General features: G+C 44.4%; 1 protein-coding gene across 7 annotated transcripts in view; it reads right to left on the reverse strand.

The window, feature by feature from the left end:
- Positions 1-27,939, reverse strand: part of LOC110523973 (CBP80/20-dependent translation initiation factor) — a 132,249-nt gene that overhangs the window by 78,090 nt on the left and 26,220 nt on the right. For 3 of the 7 annotated variants that reach the window (XM_021603172.2, XM_021603174.2, XM_036977720.1), the window contains 6 exons: positions 26,802-26,930; positions 23,757-23,839; positions 21,856-21,960; positions 21,594-21,686; positions 21,177-21,252; positions 2,385-2,461 (listed from right to left, as the gene is read on the reverse strand). In XM_021603172.2, coding sequence (XP_021458847.2) covers positions 2,385-2,461; positions 21,177-21,252; positions 21,594-21,686; positions 21,856-21,960; positions 23,757-23,839; positions 26,802-26,930 — 563 coding nt within the window. The remainder of the gene's footprint in view (positions 1-2,384; positions 2,462-21,176; positions 21,253-21,593; positions 21,687-21,855; positions 21,961-23,756; positions 23,840-26,801; positions 26,931-27,939) is intronic. The other 4 variants (XM_021603175.2, XM_021603173.2, XM_021603176.2 and 1 more) reach the window with 3 other exon arrangements.

Raw genomic sequence — 27,939 nt, forward strand, 5'->3', positions numbered from 1 at the left:
CATTGGAAATTCAACAAACTTTTGGCTGAGTGGGTAAATATAAGTTGTAATCTCATTGAGCAACGTCTCAACCAAATATTGCCCAATTATCCATGTTGAAATTACATTGTGTGCCCAGTGGGTTCTGTCAGATCGTGTACAGAACACTGAGTACACATCCATCACAGCGAGAGAGGGGGAGAGAGACAGAGGCGGGAGAGCAAGAGAGTGAGGGAGAGAAGAGCAAGTAAGAAAGTAAGAGATGAAAGTGAGGGGAGAAAAGTGATGAGGGGGAGTCAGGGTCAGAGAGAGGGTGAAAGAAGGAGAAGGGCCACAGACAAAAGGAGAGACAGAAAAGAGGTAGAGTGAGTAAATAGAGCGCCACCACAGGGAAAAGTCAGTAAGTCAGCTAGCGCCACCACAACACAACAGACATGTCCAAAATCTATAAAGTAATATTTTCTAGGTACAGCTCTTTCTGTCCCCCTCTCTGCTTCTCATTCTGTCTCTTACAATGGTCAGGTTCCCCCCTAGAGGGAGGAGAGGACAACAGAAAACGACTAGAATGATTAAATGATGATACCTCTGTGTTTAGTCACTAGTACCTATACCCAGTCTCCCTCTCCGCCTCCCTCTCGCTCTGCATGCCTCTGAGCTTATTGCACTGCTCCCACTCACAAGGGTTAATAAGGATATGACACTTTAGTCTTCTTTCTCTTTTTTCTTCCTATATGGCGTGTACCGCTCCCTCTACCTATCCCGGGGGTGGAAAGCAATGCAAGTAATAGCTGTGTTAATTTATGGAATGAATGGTGGAGCATTGCTTTAATAGCAGGACTGGCGTGGGACTGATGCATTTTTCACAATATGATTCACTGTCACACACACCGCTATTACCGCACGTTAGCTGGGCCTGACGATGAGCTCTGTGAGGGGAGAAAGTGGCTCTGGCCCCGCCCTGAGAGAGATGCATTGTGGGTGTATTTCTAGAGACAGCAGGCTGAAGGAAGAATGTAATAGCTGAAAATGTAGAGAGGGACTATATCATTCCAGAAAAAGTAGTGAGTGAGAGAAAAGGAAAAAGGGAGGAAATGAGGAGAGCGGTAGAGAGAACTGGGCCAGGCAATGGATGTGTGTGTGTACAGAAGTGTTGGGGCAGAGCAGGCTTGAGAGTGTGTGTTTGCGTGTGTGCATGAACACAAGTGTGTGGAAATGCTTGGTTGGGGCGATGGGGCCCACCCCTTGGCTGAACCTCCATTCACTCCTGGCTCTGTGCTGCTCTGTGGTCGGGGCTGGAGCTGGCTGAGGGTAATTACAGTCCTGCTCTGAAAGCCACAGCACTGCAGCAAGTATGGTCCAGTATGCACATATGGTCCAGCATAGAGCAATAGAACTGCAATATTTTTTATTATTTACTCTCTGAAACTTCTAAATGTAATCATAGCCATTGGTTGTCATACTCCAACCCATACAACCATGCAATTGCAGTACCTTACTGACATAAAAGGCAAACCACACAAGAAACTGATCCTTCCTCCTGTAGCCAGAGGCAACATTATTTTCTCTCAGTAAATATTAACAATACAAAAACACAGCCAGCCCGGCAGCCAGCCAGGCAGGCAGGCAGGCAGGCAGGGCCCCAAGTCAAAGCCATTACCTGTGATATCTTCCAGCCAGTTTCTCTGTAGTATATACTAGTATACTGTGATCTGGCCTCAGCAATATTATAATCTAACCACAGCTATTTAACCACACAATCACTGTGAATCAATTATCTACCACTGGTTTTAAAATAGTATAAAGAAAGAGAGGAATAAATAGAAGAGAATATAAAATAAGTTAACATTTCACTCTCTGGCTCAACTTTCCTCCTTTCAGTCAGACGCAAATATTTTCTTTCTCAGTTGTTTCTTAGCAACCGGGGAGAACTTTCCAATGACGTCATGCGGAAACATTTTCAGAAGATTAAACTGCGATTAAACTAATTTCATTGAGTTAAGGAACGTTGAACGCTGCAGTGAGCAAAAGAACTGAGAGACAGAGGTTCATATCAACAGTCAAGTGTGATTGGAGATGACAGTGTATGCATCCCAAATGGCACCCTATTCCCTATAGTGGGCCTATAGGGCTCTGGTCAAAAGTAGTGCACTATAAAAGGGCAATAGGACGCCATTTAGGACACACCCAGTATCATTACACAGACCAGATACGTGAAGAAATTTGTAAAAAAAATAAAATAAAAAAATCTGCCTTTTCTGTCTGTGTGTAAGTGAGTCTGGGGCCAGGAGCATTCCTGCTTTGACTAGAGAGAAGAGTTAAGGGTTCTGGCCTGGCCTAGTGTTTCATCAGCGTTGCAACAACGTTCCAGGAGGGGAGAAAGTGTGTGTTTGTGTTTGTGTGCTTACCGTCGGTCGTTCCTCCTGCGACGGAAAAGCTTTTTGGTTTGGGCAATCTCAGCTTCGTTAGGCAGGGGCGGGAAACCCTGCAGAGCGAGAGAGAGGGAGAGACATAGCAAACACTTTCATCTAAAGCGAGTTACAGTGTGTGCGTAGATTATATGGTCATTGTATACACAAACTGAATTCCTGAGTGATCTTTTCTTTAGCCCACATGCATACTGTACATAAAGGGTTGTCGTTAGATGGTATTACAGCTACGGATGGAAGTGACGCACAAATCGTCGTCATTTTTGTGTCTTTTCTCCCAAGACAGAGAGGAATCCAGCACCCCTCCCTCCCCCATGTCTAGTTACCGCCTTCCCCTCCAACAGTTCAGTCTACGCCCATGCAGGCATTGAGCGACGCATGGAACCCACCGCAAATTATAGGTCCACCTCACAACCTCCAATAAGGAAGGAAGGAAGGCAGAGCCACACAGCCAATGCAGAGCTCCTCTCCTCTCATACCCTTAACTTCTCACAGGAATGTTGGCAGCCTACAATTTCCCCAGACAAACTCTGAAAGAGGGGAGAAGGTGGGGGGGCACTTAGAAGCAGCGGGGAACAGGCTCCAAGTCAAGACAGCTATATTCCATATGTTGTGTGTGTCGGTGGATGTGTGTGTTGGAGTGTGTGTGCAATAATAAGAATTTGGTGGGTGCTAATAGTTGGCCTATTATTTGTACAATCTCCCCGAGTCACCCTCGGGGAGTGGGGTCACGGCAGGGGTCAGCCATTAGGGGTCAGCCATTATCAACAGTGTCCGCGGCGCAATCAGGGTTAAGCACTTTGCTTAAGGGCACAGACAGATTTTCACATTGTCGGCTTGGGGATTCGAACTAGCGACCTTTCAGTCACTGGCCCAACGTGCCACCCCTGTGTGTGTGCTCTAAAGGCACAACTTCAAGACTTAAATATAGTGGTTTGGTTGTTTTCAGTCAAAACTGGTTTGTCTGGGATGGAAACAGTGTCTGGTGTTGTCATGGTTACAGATGGTCAACTACAAGTTTGAGGAGGAGGATGACTGGGGGAAGGGTGTTCAAATGTGTTTGTGCGTTAAAGTGTTGATAATGTTTGTGCACAGTTTGTGTGCGTAATGTGTGTAACAAGATGTGTTGTACATTTCTGGGTGGGGTGGGTTAGTATTTTCTGTTTGACATGTAGTGTGTGTGTCTACAACTTCTCTCTATTCTTCCCCTCTGTGGTGACGTGGTATGGCAGTGTGTGGCTCCAGTCCAGGTTCCAACCCTGTTATCTCCCGATCAGCAGTGTCTGCACAGGAAGCAGTGGAAACGCCCACTCTTGGGCAGACACCCTCACTCTAAACCCCCACAGCCCCGCACTTTAATTGCACTTCAGTCAACAGAAATCAGGCGTTCCGCAGAGCCAGCCAGGGTAGGGAAGAGCCAGGCACAACCCATACCGCCAACCCTCCTAACACTACCCATCCCCAACCCTTAATCTCATAAGAAACCACATCCAATAGGCTATGTAGCTAGCTGCACATGATGATATTGTACGATTATCAGACCCCTTGACTGTTTCCACATTCTGTTAAGTTACAGCCTTATTCTAAAATGGATTAAATCATGTTGTTTTCTCCCTCTTCAATCTACACACAATACCCCATAATGACAAAGTGAAAACATATTTTTTGATTTTTAGGGTAAATTAATAAAAATATAAAACAATACCAGAAATATCTTGCCACGAGACTTGAAATTGAGCTCAAGTGCATCCTGTTTCCATTGATGATCCTTGAGATGTTTATAAGGTCCACAGTTGACAGTGCATGTCAGAGCAAAATCCAAGCCATGAGGTCGAAGGAATTGTCCGTAGAGCTCCGAAACAGGATTGTACCGAGGCACAGATCTGGGGAAAGGAACCCCAAAAAAGTGTGCAGCATTGAAGGTCACAAGATTCTCTGGTTTAATGAAACCAAGATTGAACTCTTTGGCCTGAATGCCAAGCGTCACGTCTGGAGGAAACCTGACACCATCCCTAAAGTGAAGCATGGTGGTGGAAGCATCATGCTGTGTGGATGTTTTTCAGTGGCAGGGACTGGGAGACTAGTCTGGATTGAGGCAAAGATGAACGGAACAAAGTACACAGACATCCTTGATGAAAACCTGCTCCAGAGCGCTTAGGACCTCAGACTGGGGCGAAAGTTCACTTTCCAACAGGAAAACAACCCTAAACACACAGCCAAAATTTCACAGGAGTGGCTTCGGGACAAGTGTCAATGTCCTTGAGTGGCCCAGACAGGCCGGGACTTGAACCCGATCGAACATCTCTAGGGAGACCTGAAAATAGCTGTGCAGCAACGCTCCTCATTCAATCTGGCAGAGCTTGATAGGATCTGCAGAGAGGAATGGGAGAAAATCCCCAAATACAGATGTGCCAAGCTTGTAGCGTCATACCCAAGAAGACTTGAGGCTGTAATCTCTGCCAAAGGTGCTTCAACAAAGTACTGAGTAAAGGGTCTGAATAATTAAGTAAATGTAATAGTTCAGTTGTATTTATTTTTGCAAAAAAAAAATCTAAAAACCTGTTTTTGCTTCGTCATCATGGGCTCTCGTGTGTAGCAATAACAAGGCTATATACAGGGGGTACAGGTATATAGTCAATGTGGGGTTAGTCGAGGTCATTTGTTCATGTAGGTGGGGGTAAAGTGACTATACATAGATAAAAAAACAGTGAGTAGTAGCAGTGTAAAAAGAAAGGGGGGGGGTTAAACATAAATAGTCTGGGTGGCCATTTGATTAATCATTCAGCAGTCTTATGAATTGCGGGTAGAGGACATTAAGGAGCCTTTTGGTCCTAGACTTGGCGCTCCGGTATCGCTTGCCGTGGGGTAGCAGAGAAAACAGTCCATGACTTGGGGGACTGGAGTCTTAGGGAATTTTTTAGGCCTTCCTCCCCGGTCAGGATGCTCTCGATGGTGGAGCTGTAGAACCTTTTGAGGATCTTTTCAGTCTCCTGAGAGGGAAAAGGTGTTGTTGTGCCCTCTTCACAACTGTCTTGGTGTGTTTGGACCATGATAGTTCATTGGTGATGTGGACACCAAGGAACTTGAAACTCTCGACCCGTTCCACTACAGCCCTGTCGATGATAATGGGGGCTTGTTCGGCCCGCCTTTTCCTGTAGTCCATGATCAGCTTCTTTGTCTTGCTCACATTGAGGGAGAGGTTGTTGTCCTGGCACCTCACTATAGGCTGTCTCATTGTTGTCGGTAATCAGGCCTACCACTGTTGTGTCGTCAGCAAACTCAATGATGGTGTTGGAGTCGTGTTTGGCCATGCAGTCTTGGGTGAACGGAGCACAGGAGGGGACTAAGCACACACCCATGAGGGCCCCAGTGTTGAGGATCAGCGTGGCAGACGTGTTGTTACCTACCCTTACCATCTGGGGGCGGCCCGTCAGGAAGTCCAGGATCCAGTTGCAGAGGGAGGTGTTTAGTCCCAGGGTCCTTAGCTTAGTGAGTCAATGAACAGCATTCTCACATAAGTGTCCCTTTTGTCCAGGTGGGAAAGAGCAGTGTGGAGTGCAATTGAGATTGTGCCATCTGTGGATCTGTTGGGGCGGTATGCAAATTGGAGTGGGTCTAGGGTATCTGGGATAATGCTGTTGATGTGAGCCATGACCAGCGTTTCAAAGAACTTCATGGCTCCCGACGTGAGTGTTACAGGGCAGTACTCATTTAGGCAGTTTACCTTCGCTTCCTTGGGCATAGGGACTATAATGGTCAGCTTGAAACATGTAGGTATTACAGACTGTCAGGGTCTGCTCAGTTGTGCACCGGGGTCTCCCACTCCTCTTTCTATTCTGGAAAGAGCCAGGTTGAGCTGTTCTGTGAAGGGAGTAGTACACAGCTTTGAACCAGACCTTCAGTTTCCTGGCAATTTCTCGCATGGAATAGCCCTCATTTCTCAGAACAAGAATAGACTGCCGAGTTTCAGAAGAAAGTACTTTGTTTCTGGCCATGTTGAGCCTGTAATCAAATCCACAAATGTTGATGCTCCAGATACGCAACTAGTCTAAAGGCCAGTTTTATTGCTTCTTTAAATCAGAACAACAGTTTTCAGCTGTGCTAACATAATTGCAAAATGGGTTTTCTAATGATCAATTAGCCTTTCAAATGATCAACTTGGATTAGCTAACACAACGTGCCATTGGAACACAGGAGTGATGGTTGCTGATCATGGGCCTCTGTACACCGATGTAGAAATTCCATTTTTTTTATCTGCCATTTCTTGCTACAATAGTCATTTACAACATAAACAATGTCTACACTGTACTTCTGATCAATTTTATGTTATTTTAATGGACAAAAAAATGCTTTTCTATCAAAAACAAGGACATTTCTTAGTGAACCCAAACTTTTGAACGGTAGTCTATGTTCAAATATTGGTGTTTGCTTCAGACTGCCTGAAGTGCCTGATGGGCCAGGTTTTCATACTATTCTGAGACTATTCTATTGGATCCATTGCACCAGGCAAGCTCGATCAAACCCAGTTAAATTGTCTGAAATTATTTCAAATAGTATTTGAACACTGGTCTGTTCAGACGTAGCTCATTCAGAAGAAGTGAAACTTTCCAGAGCCCAGACCGCAGGAGGGTGGGGTTCCTTCCCAGTCAGTCTCCTACCCAGAGTCCCCAAGCCAGGCCAGCAGTATGAATCCCCAGAGCAATAAGAGGATCATACCTGGCTTAACAGAGACACACACACAGCACTGAGCCATTCACTTACACTGCAACACCTTCATAACTCGACTTTAGGTTACACATTTCAGACATAGTCTGGGAGAAGTTAACCGAAGAAATTAATGTTGCTGTTGTTTCGAATGTACTTTTCCCCCCCTCTATCAAGTTTTCTTCCTCTGTCTAACTAAGCTGCTGTGGTGGTGCTGGGCTCTGATTGGAGGCTGATTGGATACAGATGTGTGCGGAGGCTGGAGGCAGGGGAAGGCCTTTGTAGTGTGGCATGGTGGTAATACGAGCCTGAGACACGCAGCAGAGAACCACAGGAACAGAGGCCCAGCCCCAAGCAGCTAGCCCCGGCCAGAGAGTCTTGCCCCGGGGAGTAAGGCAGGAGGAGAGGGGATTCAGAAGGAAAGAGCGCCACCACACTGGGGTGGTCAAGATGAAGGGACACACAAAGAGAGAGTCTTGCTAGCCCACACTCCTGAGTCTAAACAGAACCGGTTTTGCAACACTACCAGACAGCCAACACAACCATCTAGTTTAAAAAAAGATTATTGAGTATCCCTGATCCCAGGTCAGTTAGAGGTGTACACAAGTACATTCTGGTGGGTAAGCAGAGGAGATACCAGTGTAGTTATCCTTCTACGGAAAATAAACACTGATTAGTTCCAGTAATATTATTCATAATAAGTCTGCTTCATTCAGCATTTAACTGGTTAACTTCAGAGAACGCTCTGAGCCAGGGGGACAGATAAAAGATGGGGAAAGGCCTAGGAGGAGAAAAAGTGGGAGGGAGAGAGGCAGAGTTGCATGTTTAGCTACTGTTGTTTTCCTGTAGGATATCATTAGCTGTAATCCTGCTTCCAAATGGTTACCAGATGACTATCTGAACTCCAGTATACTTACACAGTCATCAAAGCCTAAGAAAAAATGCAAATATTTAGAGAAACGTTAGCAAGGGAGATTTGGGGTTTGCATGGGAATCTGCTGTGACTCATTCCATCGTAACTTAGATTTTTAAGTGCTGTAAACAAATAAAAAGCCCATTTTAAATATGCAAACTCAGACATGGACATCAAGACTATTGTCTTCAGACCGTGTCCTGTCTGTACTCCTTAAGCGTCTTTTAGACTATGCCGATTGCATTTGGGTCTTTCATCAGTGCAGACAGAGGACCAGACTGATCAAAGAGGAGGTGTGTGCTCAGCACATCCCCTTCCCCAGCCAGGCAGTATGACCTTTAACCTAGCAGCAGACATAGGGAAGGAGCCTTGGAGGGCTCTGTGGACGTGACGACGGGCCATGGGCTTGTGTGTGTGTGTGTGTAGTATAGAAACATCACCAGGTAGCGCACGTACAGCACCACATTCCAGGGGCTGGGGTTCAGGGGTCAAGAGGGGCTCCAACCTCAGACAGTAACAAACATTGAGAACATTGAATGTATAACCTCATGATTATCCATGACGACTGTTGTGGAAGAGAAGCCATAACAAGTCATATGCCACAGAGAGCAAGAAAGTCTGTTATAACACAGTTGATGGAATGGAAGTCAGTCTGGTTGAGGTGACTTCCTCTAACCCCTTACTGTGTAATTATCCTGCTAGATTAAGCTTCATTCACAAAGCCTACACTCCATTGTTCAATCTCTGCTTATTTATGCTTGTTTGGCCTCCCTACAAAAGCAATAAATTAAGGGGAAAAAAAATGACTCTCAATGTCATTACAGCATGTATTATTTCTAGGCTATGGGTTATACAAATTAACTTTCTTTCTGCCGCCTCGCGGTGAAAAATGTGATACGGATATGCCTTCCTCTCTGGACAGGAAGGAAAACAGTTAAACTTTTTCTTTTTTTTAAACCCATGTTGCTTTTTAAAGCTGAGATCCGCGATAGGCGCAACAGCCATGTTTTGGGCCATGTTTTCCTCAGCACAAACACAGTGTCTTTAATTGTTATTGGGGACAACTGGAACTGATTGACGACCATGTCTGACACATGGGAATTTGTCCATAGAGTGCAGAGAGCAAGGAGGGAGAGGGGGAGAAAAGAAGAGAACGAAAGAGGGGGGAGAGAGAGCGAGAGAGTGACAGAGCGAGATAGAGATTCTTAGCCACAGCCACTGGAAAGAGAGCTGCTACTGGGAGGGAGGAAGGAAGGGGATCAGAGTCAGGGCCGTCTGATAACAGACCTTCTGAAAATATTTTTTTTTACTGTGTGTGAGAGAGAGTGTTGCAGCAGCCAGCCAAGCGGCTATATTCCATGTGCTGCTGCATCTTGTACCTCAGGAGGCAGCCATTTTGTAATCTATCTTTGCAGACTTTCCTCTTCAGGGGACCTATAATCAATTACAAAGGAGACTGAGGGGAATATGTGAATTATAAAACATTATCTTGCAATTACTGCCCTGTCCTTTATGTCTGCATTAAATTACTGTTGTTCAATGAGAAATAATGACATATTGCAACACTGTAAATACAATGTATGATATCCTAACAAAAATGAAGTCATACACTACCAGTCAAAAGATTTAGAAAACCTACTCATTCAAGGTTTTAAAAAAAAACTACTTTCTACATTATAGAATAATAGTGAAGACATCAAAACAAAACTTAGCAAAAAAAAAGAAACGTCCTCTCACTGTCAACTGCATATATGTATGAACATAACAAGATTCAACAACTAAGACATAAACTGAACAAATTCCACAGACATGTGACTAACATAAATGGAATAATGTGTCCCTAAACCAAGGGGGGGGGGGTCAAAATAAAAAGTCAGTATCTGGTGTGGCCACCAGCTGAATTAAGTACTGCAGTGCATATCCTCCTCATGGACTGCAACAGATTTGCACAGTTCTAGCTGTGAGATGTTACCCCACTCTTCCTCCAAGGTATCCTCCGATCCAACAGGTCCAAGAGGTGCTCAATGGGAATGAGAGCCGGGCTCTTTGCTTGCCATGGTAGAACACTGACATTCCTGTCAGATGTGTCTGTTACTTGAACTCTGAAGCATTTATTTGGGCTGCAATTTCCGAGGCTGGTAACTAATGAACTTATCCTCTGCAGCAGAGGTAACTCTCGGTCTTCCATTCCTGTGGCAGTCCTCATGAGAGCCAGTTTCAACATAGCGCTTGATGGTTTTTGCGACTGCAAAAATGTTCTGTATTAAAACTGACCTTCATGTCTTAAAATAATGATGGACTGTCGTTTCTCTGATTATTTGAGCTGTTCTTGCCATAATATGGACTTGGTCTTTTACCAAATAGGGTTATCTTCTGTATACCCCCCTACCTTGTCAGAACACAACTGATTGGCTCAAACGCATTAAGGAAAGAAATTCCACAAATTAATTTTTAACAAGGCACACCTGTTAATTGAAACGCATTCCAGGTGACTACCTCATGAAGCTGGTTGAGAGAATGCCAAGAGTGTGCAAAGCTGTCATCAAGGCAAAGGGTGGCTACTTTGAAGAATCTCAAATATAAAATATATTTTGATTTGTTTAACACTGGTTACTACATGATTCCATACATTTCATAGTTTTGATGTCTTCACTATTATTCTACAATGTAGAAAATAATACAAATACAGAAAAACCCTTGAATGAGTAGGTGTTCTAAAAACATTTTGACCAGTAGTGTAAATAAATGATTGTTCAAACGACTGACACAGGTAATGAAAATATGCATAGGGGTTATCAACACAAAAGGGAAAGTGAAAGGAACCAGCTCTTTAACTCTTTTTCTTCAAGGCTTTGGGCTACAAAGGCATAGAGCCAAACACGCTTTGTTACTACAGCACTGTAACTATTCCTTTTTTTATGCGTTTTGAGATTAGGTCTGCGATCCAAATGGCACCTTTTCCTTTATAGTGCACTACTTTTGACCTGGGCTCTGGACAAAAGTAGTGCACTATATAGTGAATAGGGTGACATCCCTCTCAGTTTGGTAATCTTATACTATGACTTATATCTCACTGCCTCAACACTACCCCCTCCCTGGTCCTGACTCTACACATGGCATGTGTACAGTTGGACCATGGTGCTTGTAACCACAGTGCTGACGCTAACAGAACTACTTTTCATCACTGCCTGCCACGGTGAGTTCCTCAGCTCTGAGGGCATCGCTTGTTTACATATCTCTCCTCTCTACCCAGGCCAGGCCCAAGTCTTACACATTCACCCCTCATCTTTCACAAGCCATTGTAAGGCCAAAGTCTTGAAATGCAAAACTGCCAAGAAGTCATTCATATTGGCTAAAAATAGGTCACAGATCCTTTAACTTCTCTAGGATAGGGGGCAGCATTTGGAATTTTGGATGAAAAGTATGCCCAAATTCAACTACCTGCTACTCATCCCCAGAAGATAAGATATTAATATTAGTAGATTTGGATAGAAAACACTGAAGTTTCTAAAACTGTTTGAATCATGTCTGTGAGTATAACAGAACTTATGTAGCAGGTGAAACCCAGAGGACAAACCATTCAGATGTTTTTTTTGAAGTCACTCTATTCAATGAGTTTTCATTGGGAATTCATTGGCAGTTCCTACCGCTTCCACTGGATGTCACCAGTCATTAGACATTGGTTGAGGTTTTTCCTTTGTGTAATGAAGAAGTAGCCCTGTTCAAAACGAGGGTCACTTCATGTGTACTGTTAAATAGAGGCGCTTGACCAGAAAACTAGCATCAGTTTGTTTTCTTCCTGTATTGAACACAGATCATCCCGTCCTCAATGTTATTGATTATTTACTTTTAAAAATTACCTAAAGTTGGATTACAAAAGTAGTTTGAAATGTTTTGGCAAAGTTTACAGGTAACTTTCGAGATATGTAGTCACGTTGCGCAAGTTGGAACCGGTGTTTTTCTGGATCAAACGCGCCAAATAAATGGACATTTTGGATATATATGGATGGATTTATTCTAACAAAAGGACCATTTGTGATGTTTATGGGACATATTGGAGTGCCAACAAAATAATTGATTCCTCAAAGGTAAGGAATGATTTATATTTTTATTTCTGAGTTTTGTGTCGCGCCTGCATGGTTGAAATATGCGTTCTCTCTTTGTATACGGGGGTGCTACCCTCAGATAATAGCATTGTTTGCTTTCGCCGAAAAGCCTTTTTGAAATCTGACATGTTGGCTGGATTCACAACACGTGTAGCTTTAATTTGGTATCTTACATGTGTGATTTCATGAAAGTTTGAATTTTATAGTAATTTATTTGAATTTGGCGCTCTGCATTTTCACTGGCTATTGGCCAGCTAGCGTCCCACATATCCCAGAGAGGTTAATTTCTTCCGTCACATGAAGTGTACACTACACTATTACAGATACCTTTATGCTTGTCTTGCCCATTTCAAACCCGTGCTAGTCTTTCATGTGTAATGCATGTGGAACTAGCACTGTAACTTGACACATCACTAAAGTGAATGGCCCCTGTTATCCAACTGGTGCTAGCCAACTGGAATCCTCCACACAGGCAGCACAGAGCTACACAGGGTCCTGTACTCTACAGACGTTCCTTCTCCGAGTCCGACATTGGTCCAAGTTTCCTCTCTGACCTCACATTATTTCATTAAGTGAGGTATTCCGGAGCTGAGAAAGCAGGCAGGCGAATGGAGGCGTACAAGGGAAAGAGAAGCGTCGTCGCTCAAACCAAACAGGAAGCGCTGTGGAATGTCTTTCCACCACAGGCCAGGCAAGTCCTCCAATAGGCTACCTGCTCTGTGTCACAGTCCAAACCCTGGATCAACTGGGGGAGCGGGTGGACACATACAGATGCACAGACACACAGGGATGCACACACACAGATGCAGACACACACAAACATTATACCCGTACAACCTCAATGTGTGCGTGATTGTGTGTGGGCAGTGAAGGGATTTACAATGCCTCAGGTATAAAAACCAGACTCTGGCCACCTCAAAGACCCCAAGAAATGTGACAGTTTTGCAAAACAGCCACCACCTAGCAACACCAGCTAAGTTCTACTTTTACTCAGGATCCCACAAATAACAACTGACCACAGAACCTGAGATGGGTGAGAAAATGAGGTATGCTTAGAACTGGTGGAATAATCAAGCATTACAACACAACAGTAAAAGTCATTATTTTCTGAAAGCATGGATCCAAAGCCCTGCAACACAGCCAGGTAATCACCTCTCCAATCAGCACTAGTATGTCCCATCAGATAGGCCTGCTGGATGGATGAGTCAGAAATAAGGATAACATAAAAATGTGAAATCTAAAAATCTACTGCCTCATCTCTCCTAGAGGGATATTACATTTCTATACATAACATTGTCTGTCCTGATTCCTTTCCAAAAGGGCTGTTATAAAAACTCAACTCTGGAGTCAGGACTGAGAAACATCTAATGGCTTATTATTCTCAGGCTCTAGTCTAATTGCTTATTATTCGGTTTTCAGGCTCTAGTCTAATGGCTTATTATTCCCCCGGTTTGAGTGTTCAGTATCTAGTCTAGTAGTCTAAAGGCTTATTATTCAGGATCTAGTTTAGTCGAATGGCTTATTATTCACAGGCAGGGACCCTGTATATCTTTGTTCTCTGGCCAATGGTCACTGGATGCATAAGAAGCCATTGTGAGTGGAGCAGCCAGACTAGTGTCAGGCAGCGATCTGTGGATTAAAGACAATGGGGAGAGAGAGAGACTGCTGGATGATTGATACTTTTGTAGAGGGAGTCGAGCAGTGCTTTATTTTGCTGTTCTTCAGTTCAGTCAGTCAGGCCGGGATCAGGCTGTCGTCACAATGAGAGGCTGTAAGATAACCCCCACCATACCCCAGTCCCCGCAACATGCAAAGTGTTGGTCCCATGTTTCATGAGCTGAAATAAAAGATCACAGAACTGTTCCATACGCGCAAAACCCTTATTTCTCTCAAATGTTGTGCACACATGTCTCCATCTCTGTAAGTGAGAATTTCTCCTTTGCCAAGATAATCCATTCACCTGACAGGTGTGGCATATCAAAAAGCTGATTAACTTCTTGGTGACAGGGGGGCAGTATTGAGTAGCTTGGATGAATAAGGTTCCCAGAGTAAACTGCCTGCTACTCTGTCCCAGATGCTAATATGTGCATATTATTAATAGTATTGGATAGAAAACACTCTGAATTTTCTAAAACTGTTTGAATGATGTCTGTGAGTATAACAGAACTCATATGGTAGGTGAAAACCTGAGAAAAATCCAACCAAGAAGTGGGAAATCTGAGGTTTGTAGTTTTTCAACTCTTTGCCATTCCAATATACAGTGTAAATGGGGTCATATTGCACTTCCTAAGGCTTCCACTAGATGCCATCAGTCTTTAGAACGTTGTTTCAGGCTTATACTATGAAGCGGGGGCGAATGAGAGCTGATTGAGCCAGGTGTCTGACAGAGTGCCACAGGCTCTGAGGCGAGGTCACGAGAGACTTCGCTCTCGTTCCATTGCTTTTCTACAGACATAGGAATTCTCCAGTTGGAACATTACTGAACATTTATGATATAAACATCCAAAAGATTGATTCTATACTTAGTTTGGCAAGTTTCTACGGGCTGTAATATACATTTTTTTACTTTTCGTCCGACGTTCAGCTGGACCTGAACGCGTGTTTGGATTTGTTTACAAAACGTGCTAACAAAAGAAGCTGCCGGCTGCGACAGAGCTTGGACTCGAACCAGGATCTCTAGTGGCACAGCTAGCAACTTCGATGCAGTGCCTTAGACCACTGCACCACCTGGGAGGCCCCATATGAATCAGTTTTAACTAATGGTTATAACTAATACACTTGAATTATATTATTGGATGATGTTTAATGATTGATTAAATTGTATTGTGTTGTTGGATATCTTATTGATCAGCCTGGGAGGCAGAGAGAGAGAACAAGACACTGCCTAATGGGCCCATATCTGACTGGTATATAATCAGAGACACACCGTATAGTCTGGTCGTCTGGTTTGGCAGGGGCACAGAGGGGCCTCTATCGGGTGTGGCCCACACAGACACTATGTTTACCTCTACCATCCAGCCGTCAAGTCCTTCTCTCCTCCTCTCTTTCCCCTCTGTGTCCCATCCCATCCACGCAGCTCCTCTAGTCTCCCTCCATTCCTCCCATCTCTCTCATCTCAAATCAGGCCAGTGTGGTTTGTCTGGTTTCCAGTCTCATAAATACAGGGGAAGGAGGATGACCCAAAATGGGGATCGGGGAGCCATGGCGTGCAGGATATCCAGTGTGCGTCCCAAATGGCAAACTATTCCCTTTAGTGCACTACTTCTGACCAGGCTCCATAGGGCTCGGGTCAAATGTAGTGCAGTATAAAGGGAATAGGGTGCCCTTTGGGACACAACCCAGGCCTAGCTCCCACTCCCACAGGGGAGGTACCTCCACAACAGCCACTGACTGACTGACTATTATGATGCAATTGTCCTGGGTCTGGCCAACCAATAAGATGCTCAGGATCAGACCACCAGAGGTGATGATTATGGAGTAGAAAGTGTTGATACTCAAAGTCCCAGATGTCTTACATTCATTCATGAACTTGTATGCATTGTTAAATGTCAAATAATATTGATGTATATAATATTGAGGTTTGGAGTATAAAGACCCAAATAAAGAACTAATAAATGAATCCATTCACACACAAACATGGCAGCGGGGAAAACAACAGTGATTGAGTTTGAGTGCCAAATACATTGTGTGTGTGTCTGTATACACATCTCCTCCAGAGCCAGTTCCCTGATCCCTAAAAGCAGTTCTTCTGTGGTCGGTCACTGGGAGCAGAACGGAGGCTCTCTGCTCTCCCTCTCTGACAGACAATGGCAGGAAAAGGGAGTAGGACGGGGCTGCTCGCCGCACTGACCTCCACATTGTTCTACTGTGGACGTGAAGGAGGACAAAAATGGAGGAGGGAGCAGACCCAGGCAGGCCTGTGTTACATACCGACCCCAGTTAGAGTCATGAATGCTAGCTGGCTGGCTGCACCGAAGACTCCTGCTCCGGTGCACGTAGACCGGGGGGGCCAGCCAGTCTGAGGAGACGTCTTTGGTCTGGCCCTCTGGTCGCTTTGTTCAGCAGGAAGGGGACGGAGCGGATGTGTCCTCAGTAACTCTGTGGGCCCGGCTCGGCCACCCCCGGTCAGCCCGCCAGGCCCCTACTGACTGGCTCAGTACCAAAGCACCACCAGAAAGAGAATGTGCAGGAGGGTAAGCCTCAGCCTGGTGCCAGATTAGTTTGTGTGGTCTTGTCAACTCCTATGGTCATTGACATGACAATGACCATAGGAAGTGGCAAAACAGGAAAAAAGTGATCTGGGACAAGGCAATCAGCCTTCCTCCCTCCTGGGAAAACAACCAGCTCCACTGAGACAGAGGCAGAAGACAGGGGAGGAAACCTACAGTTAATCTACTATAAACTCACACTGCATCTCAGTGCAAGAGGCGTCACTGTAGTCCCTGGTTCGAATCCAGGCTGCATCACATCCGGCCGTGATTGGGAGTTCCATAGGGCGGCGCACAATTGGGCCAGCGCCGTCCAGGTTTGGCCGGGGTAGGCCGCCATTGTAAATCAGAATTTGTTCTTAAAATGACCTGCCTAGTTAAATAAAAGGTAAAAAAATAAAAATGAAAAAAATAAAAATCACCCTGATGTTGACCAACATTAGTTTAGTCTTCTTCAGGGGTCAGCCAATTTCCATCAGGCTTGGGTTGATAAGACCATTGAGAGTTAATGAATGAGAACAAATGGAGCGACGGACATGAGCGCACACAGGACATGAGCACAAACACGCTTCCACGCAAAGCACGCGTCCTTGCTCAAACACACTCGAGTCAGCTGATCACATTTTTAGAATGTGGTGTGTTGTATTTCTCATCTCCTAATATTCAGTTCTTGAGACATTGTTTACACCCGAAATATGTAGTACCTGTCCCGTTCACCTTCTGCACGTCGGCCATTTAAGGTTATTTTATCGAGTGTCAGCGGAAAGTTTTTAGGACATACCAATGACATTAACACATGCTAATAATAGCTAAATAGCCGGAGAGCGAAATATCTAGCCAGGATACAAGCTATCTAATTAAGAGTCGGTTGTCTATCATTATTTTATAGGCTACCTGTTGCTGCAATGTCTCCCTTGCTCTCCGTCACCAACTGAGCATTCGCATTGGCACACATACTATATGCAGGTGATGCACATACAGTACACACGGAGACATGCTCTGAAGGATCATTCTGATCATGGCTGATATGTCGATTTTTTTATATGATTGCCACAATATTTATAACGTTTGCCTCAAATTAATTACATGAACCCATTTTTAAACGCATTTCCATGACTTTTCTGATTGTATTATTTTTTTGAGGCCTGGAATACACAATTTCCAAATTGCCATGATTTTTTTCCAGGATTTATGACCGAACGAATCCTGAACAGGGCAACTAGATGTTGTTAGGGTACTAAAAATGTACATATTTACAGACACAATCTTCTGTCCTACCCAGTACCACACACACACACACACACACACACACACACACGAGTCACAGACATGGTTTCATTTCATAGACAGACCCATGCATGACAACACATCACACCAAATTCAGTTGTGTGGATGGGTTGTGTTGTTGACATGCATGCTCAGGATGCCCCAGAGCACCCAGATGTATAGGCCTGTCACAATAACACATATCCTGTTGACATCAGCCGCCAAAAGCACACATAGTTGTGTATGTCACAACAGCACGTCTTCTGTTGACATCATCTGCCCAATGACTGAGCTGTCCATCTGTCACTATAAACTATGGGAACATGAGAGGGGTCCCTGCCATGTCCTGCTCTTAAAGCTGACCTGATGTAAACCATCTCTGCTAGGGTAAGGGTGGGTGGGACCACATGACACACACCCACTCCCAGTGTAAACTATGTCAGGAGCGGGAATGAGGAGCGGGAAAGGGCTTGACTCATCTTTAATGAAGCACGTCTCACTCCAGCCCCAGGGATTCATCCAGCAAGAATCTAACCTGTCTACACTGTCATCGTAACACAGGCGCTAGGGTCGGGAGGGGTGTGTGTGTGTGGAGCAATCAGCTGCATTCCAGGGAAGCTAGCAGGGCTCCCGAGGGACATGTCTTGCAGAGATGTTCTCCCTCTCACCCCTCTCTCTCGGAAGTGACTGAGGAAGTGGTGGAAGAGAGGGGGGTTGTGGGTTACGTATTCTCTTGGCCCAGACTACCCCCCTAGAGTCTAAAGGGTGAAGACTGTGGAAGTGGTAGGTCACTGTTGACTAACTGGTCTAGTCAGTGTTACATTGACACACAGAGTTCTGTCTGCACAGAGTGTCCCTGTTCCCCATTGCATTGCACTCAGGGCCAGTTTCAGACATTATGCCTACATCAGGGTTGTGTTCAGTAGGGCACTCGGAAGCAAAAACGTTTCGCAACAGACCAAAATCTGTGTTGCTATTGGATGATGTCAGGTAGTACCTCACTGTTCCAAAACATTTAACAGTTTATCCCTACTGAACACTGCCAAAGCTGCACATATGACTAGCCCTACTCCTATTCATGATTCTGATTGGCAGGACGTACACAATATCTAACCACACACACAAACATGACACCGACTACCTTTCACCATCAGGGAGACAAAGTGGAACAAACATACAGTAAGCTTCCTTCCCACGCCAGCAGCACGTCAGTCTCATTCCAAAACATTAGATTTGTTGCTTTTCAGTCATTCTGATTTAGACTTGTGTGTTTTGGATCATTGTCTTACTGCATGACCCAGCTGCGCTTCAGCTACCACCACCATGCTTGACCGTTGGTATGAGGTTCTTACTGTGGAATGCAGTGTTTGGTTTTCGCCAGAAATGACAGCATCCATATTGTCCAAAAAGTCAACTCTAGTTTGCCAAAACTAGCACCTGGATGATCGTCAAGACTCCTGGAAGAATGTTCTATGGACAGGCAAGTCAAAAGGAACTTTTTTGACGACATGGGTCCCATTATTCCTGCCGAAAACCAAACACTACATTCCACATTTAGAACGTCATACCAACAGTCAAGCATGGTGGTGGTATTGTGAGGTATGGGGAAGCGTTGCTGCCTGGACGACTTGCCATCATCAAAGAAACCATGAATTCTGCTCTGCATGAGATCATTCTAAAAGGAGAATGTCAGGCCATCCGTCCGTAAGCTGAAGCGCAGCTGGGTCATGCACCAAGACAATGATTCAAAACACATATGAAAGTACATCAGAATGACTGAAAAGAAGCACATTTAAAGTTTTGGAATGGCCTACTCAATGTCCAGACCTTAACCCGATTGAGATGTGACAGGACCTGAAACGAGCAGTTCATGCTCGAAAACCCACAAATGTCACATAGTTAAAGTGGTTCTGCATGGAAGAGTGGGCCAAAATTCTTCCATACAGGAAGTGTTCGGTTGCAGGCATTACAGCGAAAGGTGGCACAACCAGTTATTGAGTGTAATGGAGCAATTACTTGTTTACACAGGGGCATTTGATGTTGAATAACTTTGTTAATAAAATAAAAATAATTATCTAAATGTTATTTGTTCACTCGGGTTCCCTTGATCTAATATTAGGTTTTGATTGAACAAAAAATATGCAGAGAATAACAGAAAGGTGGAAATATCTTTTCACGGCATTGTACACACATAGCTCCGGTCAATCACAGAGGATTAGAGGCCTGGCGTGGTCTGCTGCTATATTTAGTTAGGTTATCAGTGAGGTAAACCCAGGGACTGACTGGCTGGTCCTGGTCACAGGATCCTAGCAGGGGACAATAGAGAGCTCTATGTGGCTGAGTTACTAAGACCAACAGAGGGCAATTGGCATCAAACCCACTGAATGTCACTATTGACAAACACTGTGAGGGAAACAGGACTGGCATTGCCAGGTCTCATGATAAATAGTATCAGGCACTGCAGAGTAGAGGAAGCATGATCATAAACACTCATATTCAGTCATCTTGAGGAGGTACTGTCTTCGGTCTATTTTCTACTTTTTTGGCTATGATTTGAGTTTTACTTTCAGGGTCATCTGCATCCTTGCAGTCACAGTTCCTTCCCTTATGTTGTTGTGGGGAATCTGTGTATTTTAGAATGCAGTCGGGCAAAGGAGACGGTGGTCACAATGAAACGATAACAATAGCCTGGAGACTTGCTTGGCCTGGCGTCATGGCTGGCTGGCTGGCAGGGCTGTGACGTGGGCAGCGGTGGGGGGGGGGGTGTCCTGCCCTGTCCTCATGACCCTCCAGTGCCCCTGTGCCAACATCCTGCCCGTCAGCAGACCACTGCAGAGCAGACAAACCCGACTGGCACACAGTGACGCAGTACTGTAGACATGCAAGACCCAACCTAGTTGTATCTGTATCCTATTCCTGCCAGCAATAACTGCCCCTTGGGATGATTCAGGTTTACTGAATTGCATTGTTTTACAGTTATATTGGCTACAGAGCTAAAGAAAATTACACCCCCATCTTGGTCTTTAGGGATGTGTTCTATTTAGGGTTTTCAAGCGTTAGTAAGATAGATACAGAGATCCAGGAAAGGTTAAGTCTCATCAGCACTACAGTGCATTATGATGAGGATGGATGGAACTTACCTTGAAACTACCACAGGGTGGCAGTAAAGGGACAATATTTCACCACTAGTAGTCACTCCACTCACACAAGAATACTCAAAACCTTTCTTTCACTAAAGTACGGTTGTTCAATCTTCTAACCATCAGGTGGAGCTCCCTACCAACAAGTAGGTTTATGGTCTTGATAGAAAGCAGAAAGAGGATTTTTATTTATTTATAAAAATGTTAACCTTTATTTAACTTGGCAAGCCAGTTAAGAACAAATGCTTATTACAATGACGGCCTACTGGGGAACAGTTCAGGGGCGGAACGACCGATTTTTACTTTTTCAGCTCGGGGATTCGATCCATCAACCTTTCGGTTACCGGCCCAATGCTCTAACCTCTAAGAGATAGAGATAAAGATTGAGTCTTCTATCTACAGAAGAGGATAGAGATAGAAGATCGGTAACTTACGGTAAGGCCTGGCAGGAACTGCTCCATGTCGTTCAAGTTGATCCCATCATCATATTCAAACTTGCCTTTCATCATCCTGAAAGACAGAAACAGACACACGGATGGAGACAGGATGAACAGGTGTGGTAGATTGGGCTCTGATAGGGACTTCCTTATACAGTGGGCTGTGGCTCATTCTCAGTTCATCTTTCCCCCATTCCTCACATCCTCTTTTCTCACCTCCATCTCAAAACTCATTGGAGAAGAAGGTTTGAGGGGCGGGACCTTGGATCTTCTCCAATATGGTTGAGAAGGATGTGAGGATAGGTTGTGAGGAATCGTGGAAAGACTCATTGAGATTGAGCCTATATGATAACCCAGTACTGAGGCTGAGAGAACTGGGGAAGGAAGAGTCTAGCAGAGGCTACAGACACCTACAGTTCTAAGTAGTAATGGAATGGACCAGCATCATCATTGTCATGTTTATCCCATGGAAGAGGATCAATGGGAGGGATGTATGGGCTTTCAGATCTGCAAAGAGGAAACATTGAAGGGTTAGGGCCAAGGGAAAATGGCGAGAAAGTAGCGAGTGAATTAGGAGTGACCATGAGTGACCATGTTCCTCTATGTTCAAGTCAAGGAGCCTTTGGACAGGAGCCTTTTATTTAATTTTTTTAATTGAGGCTGAAGATGCACTGACCCCTCTCTGTCGATTTGTGGAAGGTGCTTTGGTGTTCCCCGGAAGGGTTTCCTGTGGAACTGGCTGAAGTCCAGCTTCTCAGGCTGGAGGTCCCATGTTGCCCCCCTACAAAAACAACACAACTTAGGTGAGGAAGATGACATGACAGTTAATACACTCAGGCTGGATGCCCAACTACAATACAGGACAGGACGAGGTCTGTTAATAGCAGGAAAGACACCCACTGTTCTTAGAGCATCCACTCAGAGCATAAACTGGGAAGTCTCCATTTCCTGTCTCCAGAACATCACTAACTCCATCTACTCTACCATCTGCCCACTTCTCTAAGCCCCCAAAACAAGGGGGCTTAGACATGTGATCATCATTTTAATCACCCAAAACACCACTGAAGCCTAGCTGCCCGCTTATGATGCATATAGGCAGCCTAGCTACTTTAGGAACACCCCCTGAAGATGCCCGGTCATCCTAACTACTTTAAATGACCCCCTGATGATGCCCGGCTAATAGCTCCTTTAAAAATCTCAGTCAGACGATGTTACCATATGTTTCAGTGTGCCGATTAAAACGTAAATCACAAAATTGAAGTGTCAAAAAAAAAAAAAGTGGCAGTTTTAATCCAGCCATTACATTAATCTATCATGAATCTGATACAGAATATAAACACTTGTTTGTAAGCAAATACAGCCCCTGGTCCTGGAAAAGGGGTTCTGACTAATCCAATTACAGGTTGTCGTAGTAACAGGGCGGGCTTCCATATTGTGTACGTGGCTTCCTTCCTTCTATACCAACGTGATTTAACAACCTCTTTGAGGAAAAGTTAACATGGCATTACCATGCAGCTGTCGCCATGGCAGCCTCCAGCTACACTGGCGACACCCAACACCCACCCCCACTATGTCATCATCACATAACACCGCTCTCCTTTTATTCAACACACCTACCTAGCTACCGGGTCACGCAAGAGATTCAAGCCTTTGTTTTTCAGTGCTGGTTCAGCTTCTTTTTAAAAAATCAGAACAAACCACATTTTCCCTTGTTTAAGCTGCTAGGGGGCAGATATCATCAGCAATTAAAAAACAGCTTGCTGATGCTGAAAGAAGGTGTGGCTGTAAATGTATTTCATTTAGCCTGAGGCTAAGCCGTTGCTAATGTAGTTATTTTGTTAGAACAGTCTGACCCCTGTGGCTTTTTTTCTCTCTTCTATCTCTAGTCTGACAACACCAAAGCAGGTAATGTTTTCCTAGCATCAGCTTGACTGGTCTGGAGAGGGTAGCCACCACTATATGAGGACAAGAGACCGTACAGTTTCAAAAGCTGAAGACACCAGCCCACTTGCCTGACGACTCATCCTGAAGTTAATTCCGCTGCTCTATCAATCAGTCTATACATTCATTCTGAAACTGCCATCCTAGAAGTCATTTGTGCCGATGTCAAAATGGGGGGGTTATAAAACAAATTATTCAGCGATTGGATAGTCTCCAACCAATCAGAGTATCAAAGCCATTGACTTGATTAGTGTTGGCCTGCTCTTGCCCAACCCATCAGTTTCTGGGACCAATCAGAACGTGTTTGCATTCTACAAGACGTCGGGGAGGAACCCAAATCCACACTCAGTGAGCGTGGTGTTTGGCAGGAGCGATATGGATGTGTAGTCAAGGCTAACCTGGACTACCCACATCCAACCGCCCATAAAGACAATGAAGCCTGTGAATGTAAACAGACTACAAGCTATACATCTGTGGAAGCTTGTAATACTGCATATTTTTCCTATCCATTGATGGGTAGGAAACGTGTTGGTCAATACATGACATACCCATGAGTCCATGGTGTTACTATGGTGTGTGTGGTGAAGGGGAGCTGTGGGGTGGTGGTGAGTAATGAATGAGTAAATAGTTACATACATGACATACCCATGAGAGTCCATGGTGTTAGCAGCCCAGATGTCAGTACCCAGGATGTCAAAGGACCCTTCTCTGTTCCCGTTCTGAAAGACAACACATTACAACAGTGTATTATCTATATATCACTTTACAGAACACGTCTACTACTACAGCTAATATTGATCATAATGGGGCATCTTGGTGTCCATTGTCACGGTGCTTCATTGAACTAATACTTAACTTGAATGCTAACAGTCATTGACATGTTAAAGGGTGTATAAGGAAACATTTTAACAGGGCAAACCAACTTTTACATAACTGTTACAAACAAAATGAATAGGCAGGTCCATCTTAATTCTGGTATTAGGCAATGGCCTATGGATTTCAACAAAAATATTCATCCTTTTCCAGGTTACATCCATGGCCACTGCTATAGTAATATGCTGCAGTTGATTGACTGGTTCCTTGAGTGATGTCAAAGTCCATTATTTCAGAACGTTCAAAAGTACTTTGCAAACTGTTGGTTTAAATTTCATGTTGTTCATTTTTTTAGGGATGAAATGTTAATATACCCAACAAAAATAAAAAAATGCAAAAAAACTTATGTTTACATCTTTGTAAGTGAGCATTTCTCCTTTGCTAAGTTAATCCCATCCACCTGACAGGTGTGGCAAATTAAGGTGTTTAAACAGCATGCGCATTACACAGGTGCACCTTGTGCTGGGGACAATAAGGCCACTAAAAATGTGCAGTTTTGTCACTCAACACAATGCCACAAATGTCAAGTTGAGGGAGTGTGCAATTGGCATGCTGACTACCAGAGAATTTAATGTTCATTTCTCCAACGTCGTTTTAGAGAATTTGGCAGTACGTCCAACATGCCTCACAAAGGCAGACCACGTGTCATCACGCCAGCTCAGGACCTCCACATCCGACTTCTTCACCTGCAGGGGGCTGTAGAGTGCTGAGGAGTATATCTGCCTGTAATAAAGCCTTGTTGTGGGGAAAACTAATTCTGATTGGCTGGGCTGGCCAGTCATGTGAAATCCACAGATTAGGGCCTAATGCATTTATTTGGATTGAATGATTTCCTTCTACGAACAGTCACTCAGGAAAATCTTTGAAATTGTTGCATGTTATGTTTATATTTTTGTTCAGTATACAGTGCATTCGGGAAAGTATTCAGACCCCTTGACTTTTTCCACATTTTGTTACTTTGACAGAGCTCTTCTGTGGAAATAGGAGAACCTTCCAGAAGGACAACCATCACTGCAGCACCACCAATCAGGCCTATATGTTAGAGTGGCCAGAAGGAAGCCATTCTTCAGAAAAAGGCACGACAGCTCACTTGGCCTATAGGCACCTAAAGATTCCCAGACCATGAAAGACAAGATTCTCTGGTCTGATGAAACCAAGATTTAACTCTTTGGCCTGAATGCCAAATGCCACATCTGGAGGAATCCTGGCACCATCCCTACGGTGAAGAATGGTGGTGGCAGCATCATGCTGTGGGAATGTTTTTTTCAGCGGCAGGGACTGGGAGACTAGTCAGGATTGAGGGAAAGATCAACAGAGCAAAGTACAGAGAGATCCTTGATGAAAACCTGCTCCAGAGCGCTCAGGACCTCAAACTGGGGCGAAGGTTCACCTTGCAGTAGGACAACAACCCAAAGCAGAGCCAAGACAACGCAGGAGTCTCTGAATGTCGTTGAGTGGCCCAGCCAGAGCCCGGGCTTGAACCCGATCTAACATCTCTGGAGAGACCTGAAAATAGCTGTGCAGCGATGCTCCCCATCCAACCCGACAGAGCGGAATGGGAGAAACTCCCCAGATACAGGTGTGCCAAGCTTGTAGCGTCATACCCAAGACTCGAGGCTGTAATCGCTGCTACAGTGCTTCAACAAAGTACTGAGTAAAAGATGTGAATACTCATGTAAATGTGATAGTGATATTTTTCTGCAACATTTTCTAATAATCTGTTTTTGCTTTGTCATTAAGGAGTATTGTGTGTAGATTGATGAGGGGAAAAAAACAGTTTAATCAATTTTAGAATAAGACTAACGTAACAAAATGTGGAAAAGGTCAAGGGGTCTGAATACATTCCAAATGCACTCTATATAGAATGACAAATAATACTATGGTGGTTGATGAAGTGTTTCCTTCTCCATGAACCCTTGTTTCATATACATCCTTTAAAGTACCATTCAGTGGAAAGATGATCATCCCATCACAATGTATAAGGGACTTTTTTTTTCTAAACAAACGTGTTTTTTCCCATATTTACTTTGCAGTTAACATTAAATTGAGAAGTTTTGGGGGAAAGTTTGTCTACCCAGAAGACAGTTATCCTCATCATCGCTAACTGACTACATGAAGTAAATGATAGACAAACATACAGGCAATATTGCTGGAAATGAATTGGTAGATATTCTTACCTTTGGCTTTTTAAGCCAAATGTGACAAACTAGTCAATGTGGATTGGATAGTAGTCGGGAGCTTGAGGTGTCTGATACGTGTGAGATTTGTTCATGACTGTTTGCGGTGGAAAACGTGAAAAATACATTCAGAATTGTTTGGCGAGCTACTCATAGGTGGGCTCCGAGCTACTGGTAGCTCACGATGGACCTGTAGGAGACCCTTGTGCTACAAGATGAATTGATGGACCACGTCAAATTGACTAGCTAGTTACAGTAGCTAACGACAGAGCACATCAATTTGGCTAGTTAACGAGCTAACTGTCAGGGGATAAACTAGAAAGTTATTTCCAAATATTGCTTGATTTGGTAACAGATAACTTTACCAGGGCGAGTTAAACGCAAATACTTGCAAATGTCAAGCTCTTTCCAAAAAAAGCCTAATTTCTCAACTAGCAAGATAAATGACAAGTTGTTTGCTTAGCTAGCTACATGCCAAATAGATAGGCTACCCTCCCTCAAGTATCTGAAAATACAGGAATGGATGTTTCCTGATCATGAAAGGCACGCAGTTTTTTGCTGTAACTGATGATCGAGCTAAATGTCTGGGGACGTGGTGGTCTAATGTAAAAGCAGTAGGATGGTTAGTTACCTGTACCTTGGCTGGCCCTCTGAATTGGTTGTTCCTCCCCCTGCTACCAGACCTTGAGCCAGAACCAGGTCTAGAGCCAGAGCTGGGCCTGGACCCTGTACTGCCATTACTACTGTGATCCCACTCATCCTGCAGGGGGGGGGGTAGAGACAGACAGAGATAGATAGTGGGTGGAAGAGAGGGATTAAGATCAATACCATATCAAATCCTCCTTTGCAGAAAACGCAGAACATGTGATATGCAATGCTGATTGTATTGTCAATAAGACACATTTCTATTATCTATGAGGGAGGAGAGTGGAGAGTAAGGATCCAATATATTCCCATCCACAGTTCGTGGTTAGCAGTGGTGTGGGGTAATAAATTGAGATAGGTCTGTAATTGTCTATCAGGCAGGTCTGTGTCTGCTGCTGAGTCTGAAGACCATTTACATGATGAATGTTACCATGAGCACTGAGTGAGGGAGGAAGAGAAAAAAGCGAGGGAGAGAGAGGTGTGGGTAGAGGGTGGGGCGTTGGTCATGTTGGTTAGCAAGGGAGAAGGAGAATGCTGACAGGGCTGGTAACCCCGAGCAACCACAGCTCCCCATGGCCATTCTGACTCAGTGCTGCTAAGCACAACTGACTGCTGCTGGCTGAATAAAGGTTGCAGCAGCCAGTGACTGTTTTGTCCCAATGGTCACAGTCTGGCCCCATACCCTAGTACAGGCTGGCTGGCTGCATGCATACATACAGGTTGACAAATCGAGCAGCCAGTCAGTGCCTTGGTTCAGTGGATGGACAGACACACACACACACACACCTATTAACCCCACTACAGACAGACTGCCTGCCTGGGGTACTCCGCTAACCCCCGGTGAGCCGTTCCCCCTCATTTATATCCAGGCCTTCCCTAGTGGTTTATGTCTGTGTGTGTACATTCCTCAGAGCAGTTTTAGACAACCTCCCAGTTTCACAAAAAAAATAAAAAAAGAAGTTATCTCCCTGATGCACACAACCCAGACCCACAACACTGTACGCAGATACCACACAGAGAGACTCAATAGGCCAGGCCAGAAAGTCATGTTCTCTGTTCATTCAATTTCATGTCATTTGATTATTTCATCAGTGCCTCTCACAAAGTAATTTGTCAGACGTCAT

The sequence above is a fragment of the Oncorhynchus mykiss genome, chromosome 5 (assembly GCF_013265735.2).
Source record: "Oncorhynchus mykiss isolate Arlee chromosome 5, USDA_OmykA_1.1, whole genome shotgun sequence".
In the NCBI taxonomy this organism is placed as follows: Eukaryota; Metazoa; Chordata; class Actinopteri; order Salmoniformes; family Salmonidae; genus Oncorhynchus; species Oncorhynchus mykiss.